The sequence below is a fragment of the Pongo pygmaeus genome, chromosome 13 (genome assembly GCF_028885625.2).
Source record: "Pongo pygmaeus isolate AG05252 chromosome 13, NHGRI_mPonPyg2-v2.0_pri, whole genome shotgun sequence".
In the NCBI taxonomy this organism is placed as follows: Eukaryota; Metazoa; Chordata; class Mammalia; order Primates; family Hominidae; genus Pongo; species Pongo pygmaeus.
Genome location: NC_072386.2, coordinates 38,006,855 through 38,019,633, shown reverse-complemented (window position 1 = coordinate 38,019,633; position 12,779 = coordinate 38,006,855). Strand labels below are relative to the sequence as shown.

The window sequence follows — 12,779 nt, the reverse complement described above, 5'->3', positions numbered from 1 at the left end:
TTTCCCCTTTTTAATTTTCTTTGTCTGGTCTATTGAGTGTTTCTATTTTTAAAAGTTTATATCAGCCGGGTGCAGTGGCTCACACCTGTAATCCCAGCACTTTGGGAGGCCGAGGTGGGTGGATCACAAGGTCAGGAGATCGAGACCATCCTGGCTAACACGGTGAAACCCTGTCTCTACTAAAAATACAAAAAATTAGCCGGATATGGTGGCATGTGCCTGTAGTCCCAGCTATTTGGGAGGTTGAGGCAGGAGAATCATTTGAACCCAGGAGGCGGAGATTGTAGTGAGCCGAGATTGTGCCACTGTACTGTAGCCTGAGCAACAGAGTGAGACCCCGTCTCCAAAAAAATAAAAAATAAAAAAGTTTATATTCAGCATCTAGGCTTGGCACATAGTAGACAGTCATTACTAGCTACATAACTATGTGCCACTTATGCATATTTGCAACATTTTCACAAGTACAGAGAATAATACATTGAGCCCCCATATAGGCAACACCCAGATTCCATAACTATCAACATGAGGCCAATCTTGTTGATACCATTCTCACCTGCTTCCCACCCTGACCCTGATTAATTTCTTTAGTGTTCTTTGTATGTAGGGAGTTAAACTTTGTCATATGGTACAAATATTCCCTGCCCCCCTGCAGTTTCCCATTTGTCTTTCAGTATGTTAATATTTTTGTGCTGTACTGGTTTTAAACTTTCATGTTGTCACATCTGTTAATCTTTTCTTTAGGATTTCTGGATTTTGCGTAATTTTTAAAAAGATCCCCTCCTCCCCAACATCAAAGTTTATAAAAATATTGTCTTTGGGCTGGGCGCAGTGGCTCACGACTGTAATCCCAGCACTTTGGGAGGCTGAGGCAGGTGGATCATCTGATGTCAGGAGTTCAAGACCAGCCTGGCCAACGTGGTGAAACCCCCTCCCTCTCTACTAAAAATACAAAAATTAGCTAGGTGGGCCTGGTGGTGGGTGCCTGTAATCCCAGCTACTTGGGAGGCTGAGGCAGGAGAATTGCTTGAACCCAGGAGGCACAGGTTGCAGTGAGCCGAGATTGCACCATTGCACTCCAGCCTGGATGACAGGGTAAGACTTCATCAAAAAAAAAAAAAAAAAAAGGATTACATGCTCTTAAATGGTCTATTGTTTGATAAAGATTAATATTAAATTAAAACTTTGTACAGGTACAGTGAGGATAAACTTTTTAAAATTTCCACTAAACTGCAAAAGTGGTTTAACCAACATAAAATTATTCCTGATGAAGGACATAAAATATCTGTAACCAGTTGTTAAAGTGAGAAGGTGGGTTCTAATCAGATGTGCTCAGTTACTTCCATCTTAGCATCTCTGTTGTAAATCCTTGGGCCTCAGTCTTCTTGTTTGAGGCCCAAAGGCATTTATTTGCACATTTGTTCCTATTATCCAGCAGGAATATTTTAGAACATTCTAAAATGGGTCCCAAATTGCTGAAGATTTATCATCCTGCTATTCCAGGGATTGTTGGTAATCTTCATCCTTTCCTAATTAGAAGAGGCCCCTGGGCTGCAACTACAGTCAGCAAGGTGCGTGGGTTAGACTGGAAGAAGGAGCAGGCTAAACTCAGGGCAGCGGAGTCTTCATGCTCATCAGGTTCTCACCTCTTGTCTCCCTCTGCAGGCACATCCTCATCTGTCTTGCTGCCTACCTGGGCTGTGTATGCTTTGCCTACTTTGATGCTGCCTCAGAGATTCCTGAGCAAGGCCCTGTCATCAAGTTCTGGCCCAGCGAGAAATGGGCCTTCATTGGTGTCCCCTATGTGTCCCTCCTGTGTGCCAACAGGAAATCGTCAGTCAAGATCACGTGATGGCAAGATGGTGGCTGGCTTCTCTGCTTATCGCCCCTCATGCACTGGGCTTCCTTTGCTAGGAAGACAGCCAAGGGAGTTCGAATAGTTGGGGTGTGGGCTATCTTTTCAAAAATCTATTTGCTGGGGCTCTTAATTTCTTTAGTGTTCTTTGTTTGTAGGGATTTAAACTTTGTCATATGGTACAAATATTCCCTGCCCCCCTGCAGTTTCCCATTTGTCTTTCAGTATGTTAATATTTTTGTGCCGTACTGGTTTTAAACTTTCATGTTGTCACATCTGTTAATCTTTTCTTTAGGATTTCTAGATTTTCTGTAATTTTTAAAAAGATCCCCTCCTCCTCACTAATGTGTCTGTGGACCACCTGGATTCCATTGTGCAAGGGGAAAAGTGTCTATTCCTTTCCCAAAGACGGAAAATGGAGGGCTTAGGGACACTAGATGCATTTTTCTCAGCATCACTTCCAGATGCAGTGACTTGTTGGGCTGCATCCTTAATGGCCATGGCAGAGCAGTCCCTTGGGGGATCCAGCCCTGTACAATGCATCTCTTCCTGGAGAAAGCTGGACTTCTCCAGACCCCACCATTCCCAGGCGCCCTTGGAGTGGACTCTACTGATGACAGACAGACCCTCTGACAGACAAGACCCTCTGACTCTGTGATGGAAGATGCCAGAGATTTTCCTTTGGGATAATTGTCCTTAAAGAAAACCAAACAGATGAAACACACACAGGACTTGTGGCTAAAAAGGCTAGTTTTTCACTTGCATTTCTCAACTAACCCAGGTTTTACATGCATCTGTGAATCCTTTTACTACTACCTCTGTGGAGAGGGGGAGAGACTTCAGATAAACGTGAAGCTAATGAGTAAAACCCTCTCTGCCAAAACCTACACTCCACTTTAGGCCATTCTTGAAGATGAGCACAGTTTTTAAATACTGATGTCACTTCCGCTTCCCCCTCCCACCCCAGCTCAGCAGCCTCAAATCCACAGAGAAGAATAATTATGGCATGAACCTTCCCACAGACCCACCATCTTTAAGACTTGACCTCCGTAAGTTTACCAAAGGGCTCGTCACAATTGTGGTGGGGGTTCTGGTTCAAAATTTGGAGCAAACATGAAGTTTTTGGAAACTTTTTCTCATTTGAAGCCTCCAGTATGCTGTACTATTCTGGAAATTACCTTCAAGAGTCTCACTTCTTGTTTCTGTTGTGTTTTCTGTGGGCATCATGCTCTTCACTCTTGCAGTAGAAGGTGCTTTCTGGGTTTCCCAGAGTATCCAATGGCTCACTTTTCTCAAGTGCTGGCAGTAACTATGCACTCACGGGCTGGTTTGGGTTGCTGGTGCAGCAGCGCAAATCTGTTGCCTTCTGAATTTTTCTCACCTAATGTGACACTGGCTACAATGAATCTTCTCTTCATCAGGCTGAATGAAAGATTCAAGAACCGTTTTCAAGGTGCATGGTGGGAATTATCAACCTCAGGGATACTCATTTTAACTCAGGCGTGTCCTGCTTTGTAACATTCCATTGTTGGGAGAGGGCAGGACAGGTGTGTTCTTGTGTGGGCAGGAGTCATGTCACTGTCCTACATATGTAAGAGTTGGGAAGGTGACGATTTTTGACACATCCAGGAACTCTTACTCTAGTTAGAATTTGTACAAGATCCAAGGTGAAAACCCCAATAAGCAACTGAATTTAGAGTTTAAAAATGAATGACTTTATGCTACATCTGTGGTTATCAAATTATATAGGTTGTTCAGGAGCAGAACCCTGTTTGTAGTAAGAAATCTTTGTGGAACCCCAGTGTGTGAAGTAAATTGTATTTTATTAACTTAAATTTATTTAAGGTTAAATTTATGGCATTTACTTAATAATATATAAGGTGGTAAAAATGCAAATTAACAAATTAGTAATTTCCAAGGTAGAAAAATTAGGTGTTGAATGAATGTATATTTTGCTTTATTATTGTTTTATATATATATAGAGAGAGTGTTTTGTTTTTGAGTCAGGGTCTTGCTCTATTACCCAGGCTGGAGTGCAGTGGTGCAATCATGACTCACTGTAGCCTCTGTCTCCCAGGCTCAAGCGATCCTCCCACCTCAGCCTCCCCAGGAACTGGGACTACTGGTGCGTGCCTCCACTCCCAACTAATTTTTGTATTTTTTCATAGAGATGGGGTTTCACCATTTTGCCCAGGCTGGTCTCAAACTTCTGGGCTCAAGAGATCTGCCTGCCTCGGCCTCCCAAAGTGCTGGGAATAGGCATGAGCCATCACGCCTGGCCTAAAAAATATTTTTAAAATGATCTTTGAGTTAAATATTCATAGAACTTCTAATGTACCTCTTTGAGACCTAGGTGTTGATGGAACAGAACTGCTGTTAAGTCCTTTGGGTTTCAAGTCTAGAATTTTTTAAAGGCAAATATCAGCTCATTCTTATTTTAGATTGACCTTATCAGGCATGGATTCTGGTCTCATCTACTTTATGGTATAAATGCTCCAAGGTAAGGGGTTTGGTGTATATTTTAAGCCCAGCTTTTTTTTTTTTTTTTTATGTGAGAAGCAGAATGTGCTTCTAGAAACTGGTTTTAAAGAGATGAGCTGAGAAAGAAATGTGGAATGGAGTATATTTGAGGAGGACAAAACATAACTTCACTTTTGAACAGAAATCACTCTAGCTTGCCAGCATGGGATGTAAACCAAGAGAGTAGAAATATACCCGTCTTATTTTAAGTTGGGTTTATGGCATCACTCGTTTATGTAAAAGCACTACAAACTCTTTAAAGAAAATTGGGGAACTACAGAAAAGTCAAAGAAAAAAAAAAGTAACCTATATTTCTATTGCCCAGGTATAATCCTTGTTAATATTTTGGTTTAGTCTCCTCTTTTTTCCCCCAATATAGTTGTAAATAAATGATGTCTTTCAGAGTTGACATTTATCCTGTAGCTTGAATGGCATATAAATGCCAGTTGTATATTTTTTCATGAAGTGTGGGTTTGGAATACACTAGAGTTAGCTATATGCTTGAATGCTGATCACTGGATTCTGAGACTGACTACTGAGTCTACCTTTTTAATCAAGCCTGACATGAATGGGCTCCAAAAAGTAATGAATGTAATTCTACTTTTTGATGTGCCTCTGCACTTGGCTTGGTGAGTCATCATAAATAGCTGTTAAATATGTGACTTTACAGATTTTGATATGTTCAGATTGTAAAAAATGAATAGTTTATTTCATTAATTGATGGCAGTCAAGAATCTCCCTCCCTTCAGTAGGGCTGACACTTAGGAGTTAGGTCATGGTTGTGGTTACTTGGCATGGCTAATCAGATTTTGTTCTGGTCAGAATTTGCCCAAGATCAACACCCAGCAGAAACTGGAGTTAGGCTATAAAAAACCATTCGTGTTTCCGAGTGATCATTTCAGTCAGTGATTCATGTTTTACAGTTGTTTAGTTGTTGATTATTAGAAAAAGTAATATTTTCTTCCCTTTATGATTACATCATTATAAATGAAGTCCTTCCGTGAACACATTTAAGGTGTGTGGAGATGAGATATCTGAATCCATTTGGGGACAGGCTGCATTTTTGGGGAACTCTATGCCTGTCCAGTGAAGAGTGCCTAAAACATTAATTATAGATCAAAGATGTTCTGTTGAGGGACAAAGCTTGATGGTCATCAAACACAAGGCTTTGTAAAAATACGACCACTTATTCCACTTACTGGATCTCTCAGGTGTGTAAAACTTCTCTCGCCAGTTCATCATGCTTCCATGAGCCCTCAGGACTGGGATTTGAGCCTTCCTGGCTCTTTATCCCTTGGGGTGGACATGGAACCATCTCTGAGGGACCAGGTGGATGCTGAAGCTCACCCGGTCAGGGCCCCTCTCCTAGCTCCTTTTACACTGAAATTAATCTGAAAGCTTTCATAGCCAAGGCTTTTCCTAGGTGCTATTATTCCAGCTGGCCAAAGAGAAGTCTTGGGCCAGATTGGGATTCTCAATTGATTTTATAGACATAATTCCTCTGCAAACTTAAAAAAAAAAAATGACCCCTACTTTATAGGACTAATTGTTTGAATTGTATCTTTCTCTGTATGTTAAACCAGATTTAAAACTATTTTATAACCACAATATGTAACAGAGCAATATAGTATTTTCAGATATACACCTTGTTTTATACCTTATGTAGGTGTCCTACATAAGGGTGGCATGCCCTCTGGCTGTGGTAAAATTTAATCCTCATTGCTTTGGGAGTGACTTAAGGCCTTTTGAAATGGAGCTTTTGCACTTTATACTTTTTCTGTGAACTATGATAACTATATTTGATATTAAAGCTGTAAGTGGCATTTTCAGTAAATGAATATGTACGTGTTTGTGTCTGTTTCCAAAATGATTTCTGAACTAACTGCAGTGAAAATGTATCTGATGGATTGTAGAGCAAAACACATTGCCTAAATTCATTTGTTAATGAATTGGGTACCATTGTTATTAAAAATGCATAAAATAATTGTTGTTCCTTGTTGGTTTCTTCTCAGAGCTGTGAAATTAACACATGAAAATATTTCCAGCATAAAATACCTAAGAACAGTTTATTTTTACTAAAACGTCTGTGGTCATGTCATATGGATATAAATCTCAAATATAGACCTGGTGCGGTGGCTCACGCCTGTAATCCCACCACTTTGGGAGGGCAAGGTGGGTGGATCACCTGAGGTCAGGAGTTCGAGACCAACCTGGCCAACATGGCGAAACCCCGTCTCTACCAAAAAAAATACAAAAATTATCTGGGCATGGTCACTCGCACCTGTAGTCCCAGCTAGTCAGGAGGCTGAGGCAGGAGAATCACTTTCACCTGGGAGGCAGTGGTTGCAGTGAGTCAGGATTGCGCCAGTGCCCTCCAGTCTGAGTGATAGAGCGAGACTGTCTCAAAAAAAAAAAAAAAAGAAAAAAAAAACCCAAAAATCTCAAATATAGAATACAGATCATTTATGTTGGATTTCATCAAATCACTAGAAGGAAGATCTTGTGACATTTTAAAATCATAAATTTAGCAGGAAAATTTTTACCTACTTTTAATTTTTTGTGGCAGTTTTTTAAACTTAAAAGTCTCACAGATCATCAGATTTAGAAGAATAGTCTGGGCACAGTAGCTCATGCCTGTAATCCTGGCACTTTGGGATGCTGAAGTGGGTGGATCGCTTGAGCTCAGGAGTTCAAAACCAGGCTGGGCAACATGGTAAAACCCTGTCTCTACCGAAATTACAAAAATTAGCCAGGTGTGGTGATACACGCCTGTAGTCCCAGCTACGCAGGAGGCTGAGGTGGGAGGATTGCTTGAGCCTAGGAGGCAGAGGTTGCAGTGAGCAGAGATCGTGCTACAGTGCTCCAGCCTGGGCCAAACAGTGAGACCATTTATCAAAAAAACAAAAACAAAAGAAAAACCGTAAGAGAAGAAAGACTGGATAAGCATTATCTGTATCATTACAGTGGGTTTTTAGACTTTTTTTTTTTTTTTCTGGCAGAGGTGAGGGGACAAGGAGTGGCCCCAAAGTTCTTTGGCAATATAAAAGCTGTAGGAAAACGTCCATGTAGAGGTTGAGTATCTCTAATCCAAAAATAAAAAATCAGAAATTCTCCAAAACCTGAAACTTTTTGAGCACCTATATAACAATAAACAATAAACAATAAACAAAGGGAATGTTCCTTGGAGCATTTTAGACTTCTGATTTTTGGATTAGGGATGCTGTATAATGCAAATATTCCAAAGTCTGATATCTGAAATCCAAGCATTTCTGGTTGCAAGCACTTTGGATAAGGGACATTCAATCAGTATATAATTTTCTAGGGGTTCAGACATCTCTAGTAGCCCATCCAGGTAAACAGCCTCTGCCCAACAGGAGACTAAGCAAGCATTCAAATCTTTTTGGTGCTGAAATTGGTTACTCAGTCTTCAGGACTGAACTTTTTTGAGGCTGTGCTCAGGGACAGTGGCTGAGGAAGTTGAGGTCTCTGCTTTTGGGGCACTGGCACGGGTGTGTGTGCCTCTATCCCCAGCAGTCTGGATTATCTGTTTCTCCTCTTGGGTGACCTCTATTTTTGAGTCTGGCTGGGAGTTGATGCAGCCACCCCTGCTCCCTTTTCCAGATTGCCCTTCGAAGGCCAGAGCTCAGGTGCTAGCCTCTCCCACTCTTTTCTTTAAAGGACTTTTCATTAAAAGACATTACATTGAAAGACGTGCTAAAGAACTATACTACGAAGGGCTGGAGTGGGCAGACCCAGGGTTCTGGCAACTTACATCTTAGGGGTCCTCAACAAACTGGGAACTTAGATTTTTTCCTTGCAGCCTCTTTCCTGGTTTACAGTTTCACAGTTCTTAAGATGGTGTTTGGGTTTGTCATACCATTCTGTCTACTTTTGTATAGTTGGATTTTTTCATAATAAGAATTTAAAATATATGGTATTTGAGCTTTTGTTCTCCACTGTCTCCAGAGCCGGTTCTCTGCCTCCTTTCCGGCCCCGTTTTAAGAGGGCTGGCAGCCCCTCTCTCCCAGAACTTATCTTGTCTCAAGTGGCATTTCTGTCTCTAACTGTCTCCAGCCTGGCGACACCTAGTTTACCTGGGAAGTCTTCTCTTTGGGTGTTAACTCACAAAAAGGAAGAGATCACCCTCACCTGGGTTTTTATTTGTTTGTTTTATGCTTCTCATTAAAACAAAACATTTGATTCAGCTGCTTTGGCAATTGAGAGCAGAGACCAAAGTGCTATTTTTAAGATGTAACAAATAGCAGTAGTTTATTTTTATATTCGGGCTAGTGATAGGAAAGTGGCTGAAGGTAAGGCCAGGAGCATGAAGTAATGGAAAACATACAGTGGCACTGATGATATTTGCGAGAGAGGGTTTCCTGTGAACAAAGAAAGCCATTAGCTACCGGGTGGGAGAGACGGAGACGCTCCTGGAGTAATATTGCCATCTTGTGGGTTTTTGAGGCATTGCTATGTGGCGCAAGCGAAGCCCTTCCCAATTCCTAATCATCCCAGAGATCACCAATTGTCTCAAAACGCCAAGTTATGTAATCTCTTTCTGGGCCCAGGTATGTTTCCCTGGATTTTTCCAAGCATCTCTCTCCCTTCCTTTTCCTCTCCTCTCTTCCCTTAGAAATTCAGTTTTCACCCCCCACCCCGGGGGTTTTAGAGGTTTCCCAATGTGATAAAGCAAATACTGTTGTTGGCTCTCGGTATTCGTGGTTCCAGGACCCCCCAACCCCCATACCGAAATCCCAGAGGCTCCAGTCTCATATATAAAATAGCATTGTATTTACATATTACCTATGCACGTCTTGTGTGCTTTAAATCATCTGTGGATTACTTATAATACCTAATACAATGTATATGCTGTGTAAATAGTTGTTAAACTGCGTTGCTTTTTATTTGTATTATTATTTATTGTTGGGTTATGATTTTTTACTGTTTCTTTTTCCCTGAATATTTTCAATCCATGTTGAATAGGTGGATGTGGAACCTGAGGTTACAAAGGGGCTGTATTTAAAACCAATTTAAGGTAGATGCGATTTAAAGGAAGTTTTGTGTTTTTGTTTGTTTATTAGATATGGGGTCTTGCTGTGTTGCCCAGGCTGGAATGTAGGGGCTATTTACAGGCACCATAATGGCACACTACAGCATTGACCTCCTGGCCTCAAGCGATCCTCCTGCCTCAGCCTCCTTAGTAGCTGGGACAAAAGGCACTAGCCACCGGCCAGTCTGGAGGAAGTTTTTAATCCACTGGAGTGAAATTTAACTTTTGGGATTAATAGCTCAATTTGCACAAGTCAAATGTCATTATAACTCAAATCTTTTTAAAGATGAATCTAGTTTAAATCAACGCTTAGCAAGTGTCTGTTTGGTATTACCTATTATGCTGCCTGCAGAGGGTTATAGGGATGGATGGAGCAGCTCAGATCTGGGGAGGGGAGAAGAAGGCCACTGACTCTGCCGAATCCCCGTAGTGGAGAGGAATCAACAGTGCTAGGGAGGCAGGAAGGAGAGAGTGGTGAGTTTTCACCAGGGAGGAGCGAGCTGGGACTTGAGAATTCTAAGCTTTAACTGATAAACCACGAGCCACATATAATATGGAATTTCAGTCCAGTGAAATAATTGGTAGACTCCCTAGGAATATTATTGGTAGACTCCCTAGGAATTTTCTTACAAGCAAACCTTATTTGACAGCCCATCACATAAGTTATCTTTCACATAAATGGTCTCATTTACTCCTCTCAGCTATTTTGCGAGGCTGGCATTACCATTATTCCTGTTTTGGATATGACTGGAAATGTATTTTGACCACTGCTATTGCAAGGATGTAAACCCAGGACTTTTGACTCTTAGGTTTAATTCTCTTTCCACAGAGGATTTATGGCAAATGAGTTAAAGGTTTTCATATAGGTGGGCACCAAATTGGAATTATCAGTTTCAAAACTGTCCTATTAGTACAAATAATTGGATAAAATACAGTTGGCCTTTCATATGCATGGGTTGTATATCTGTGAATTCAACCAGCCTTAGATAAAAAATACTTAAAAAATCCAGTGTTGAATATGTAGAAAGTATTTTTTTTTACAGTTTTTAATTGTACCTTTATTCAACTTAGTTCATTAACAATGTACTTGTTTTAAAGATCCTACAAATAAAGTGACCACTCACTAACGTGGGCTATAGGTCACCCCTCAGCATGTTATTTATTTTTTTAAAAAAGCAGTATTTCTTATAGGAATCTTACTGATCACACAGTAGTTACAATAATGTCAGATATGATGTATACAGTCTAAATGAGACGGGCTGGTTAAGAATTTACATAATGTAAAAATATACATATTAAAAGTTAGCCAAGTGGACAGACGCATGCAGTGGGGAGAGCAGGTGACAGGAACTGCTTTAATGATCAGTACAGGGCCCAGATGCAAGGAATCTGGGTTTCCCCTGTTACGGTAAATAGCTTTCACTAATGTATACAGGAATTCCATACACATCTAAACACGAGGGCAAGTTGTGACCTGCTACATGTACAGTCTAAAGTGGTGTAACTGTGATCTTCCTGTGATACTCCCAAGAAAACTAAATAGTGGACCCCATGCAGGTAGTGGGAAGCACTGGTCTATGATCGCAGGTTGAACCTGAGGAGGTTTAACTCTTGACGTTAGTATTTGTAAAGAGCGTATGGCTCCTTTTACTCTGTTTTCTCCACAACTGACATGCATTCAGTGCGGGGGAATTCTGATGGCTATTTGACCTAACAGTAATAACTGAACTACTATTAAAAATGTGGGAACCTTTTCAATAATATTGAGTTACACATTTAACGTTAAAAAAAAAAAAAACGAAAACATGGATCATCCATAGCTTTAAGCCAGAAGGTAGAAGGGAGTGTGTCTGAATTTTAATGCTTTTAGTTATACTGTTCTGTGGTTTCTACCGCTGTCCTAAAGAATGACACTGGTACACTGCTTCTTTCCATACCAACACAGGCGCTAGTTCGAACTCCGACAAAAGCTGAAACAGAAGAAGTGCCACTCTTTCTCCAGGGTCTTTTGAGAAACTGGATCGAAATTATAAATTACTCAAGTTTCCTTTTGAGTGGTATCTTTATGTGCGTAACTAGAGAACAAACCAAATAAGAAATGTCTACCCCTGCAAGAGTGTGGACTTTGGGTGTAGTTCTGTTAGGAGTCAGGAACCTCGAGCAGCAGTTTACAGTCAGGGCTGTTTTCTTACACACACCCCATTTACCCTGCGTTTGTGCCAACTATTATGGCAAATGCGTTTTGCAGGGATTATGCTTCACAACTGAGGCCTACAGATCCTCTTAGGGAAATCTCTCTAGCTGAGTAGAAAACTTCTATCCAAAAAGGCGGTGGGTTCTGTGAACCTGAAGAGAAGACTCAGGGTCTCTCTGAAAGCCTTTAAATTACTGCTGGAATTGGAAGTTCCTATTAGTGAGAAAAGAGCATTAAAATATCTTGAAGGTCTATTTTATTGGCAACTTAGAATGCAAAGTATTTTATCTTTAAACTTTTAAAATTTGAAAACAAGCTAGCCTACATTAAATAATATAGTTTCCAAAGCTGAACGTGCTCACTTGGAGCTCAGTTCTTCCGCTTGAAATACAAACACACCTTCTAACACTCCTAGGTGGGAACACTACTGTTTGATGATCTATGATTAGATGAACTGATCGATCTCAGTTGGTAACATCCCTTTTTTTCCCTTGGTAAGGGTTTAAAAAATTCTAGAATAGATGCATTTTTCTAGTTTTACACTGACAATTTCATCCCAAACGTCTCCTGGGAGGCATAGACCATGTACAGGAATCCATCTTCATCCTTCTCACTCTCATACACCTCTGAGACTGGTGTGGAGACGCTCACCATGCTATGTCCGTTCACCACCAGGAGGAAGGCTTGATTAGCATTGAGCTGTAAGCGCCTTCTAATTATCTTGATGAGCTCACTCATGTTGACGTCTCGAACGTCAGGTACAAGGAACTTCGTTTTATCCAGGACGGGAAGCTGCTTCTCACCCTTGTATCGTTCTGTTATCACCGGGCTTTTGGCTGGATGCTGCTCTTGAATTCAAGTCGGACATCTACTCGTTGTTGGAAGGTGCGGCGGTGCTTGAAGGTCTTCTCCGCTGACATGGTGCGGGGATCCAGGCGGCGGCGGCGACGGCGCGAGGGTCCCGGCGGCTCCTGGGGGCGGCGCCGGCGGTAGAAAGTATTTTTTCTTGTCATTCTGGAAGCAATACAATATAACAACTATTTACAAAGCTTTTACATATAACTAATGTAGAGATGATTTAAAGTATAGGGGAGGGCTGGGAGCAGTGGCTGGCGCCTGTAATCTCAGCACTTTGGAAGGCTGAGGTGGGCGGATCACTTGAG

General features: G+C 41.2%; 2 protein-coding genes across 9 annotated transcripts in view; one reads left to right on the top strand and one right to left on the bottom strand.

Moving 5' to 3' along the window:
- Window positions 1-6,348, top strand: part of ACER2 (alkaline ceramidase 2) — a 49,293-nt gene extending 42,945 nt beyond the window's left edge. For 3 of the 8 annotated variants that reach the window (XM_063650518.1, XM_054502078.1, XM_054502080.1), the window contains one exon: window positions 1,663-6,348. In XM_063650518.1, coding sequence (XP_063506588.1) covers window positions 1,663-1,849 — 187 coding nt within the window. In that variant the 3' untranslated portion in view covers window positions 1,850-6,348. Of the gene's footprint in view, window positions 1-741; window positions 1,093-1,432 lie in introns of all 8 variants that reach the window. The other 5 variants (XM_063650514.1, XM_063650516.1, XM_063650517.1 and 2 more) reach the window with 3 other exon arrangements.
- A 5,536-nt stretch (window positions 6,349-11,884) lies between these two features.
- Window positions 11,885-12,536, bottom strand: LOC129044273 (microtubule-associated proteins 1A/1B light chain 3B). The gene is given in 2 exon segments (XM_054502075.2): window positions 11,885-12,471; window positions 12,474-12,536. Coding segments are annotated over 2 exon segments (381 nt in total). The 3' UTR covers window positions 11,885-12,153.
- Between the last annotated feature and the right edge of the window lie 243 nt (window positions 12,537-12,779).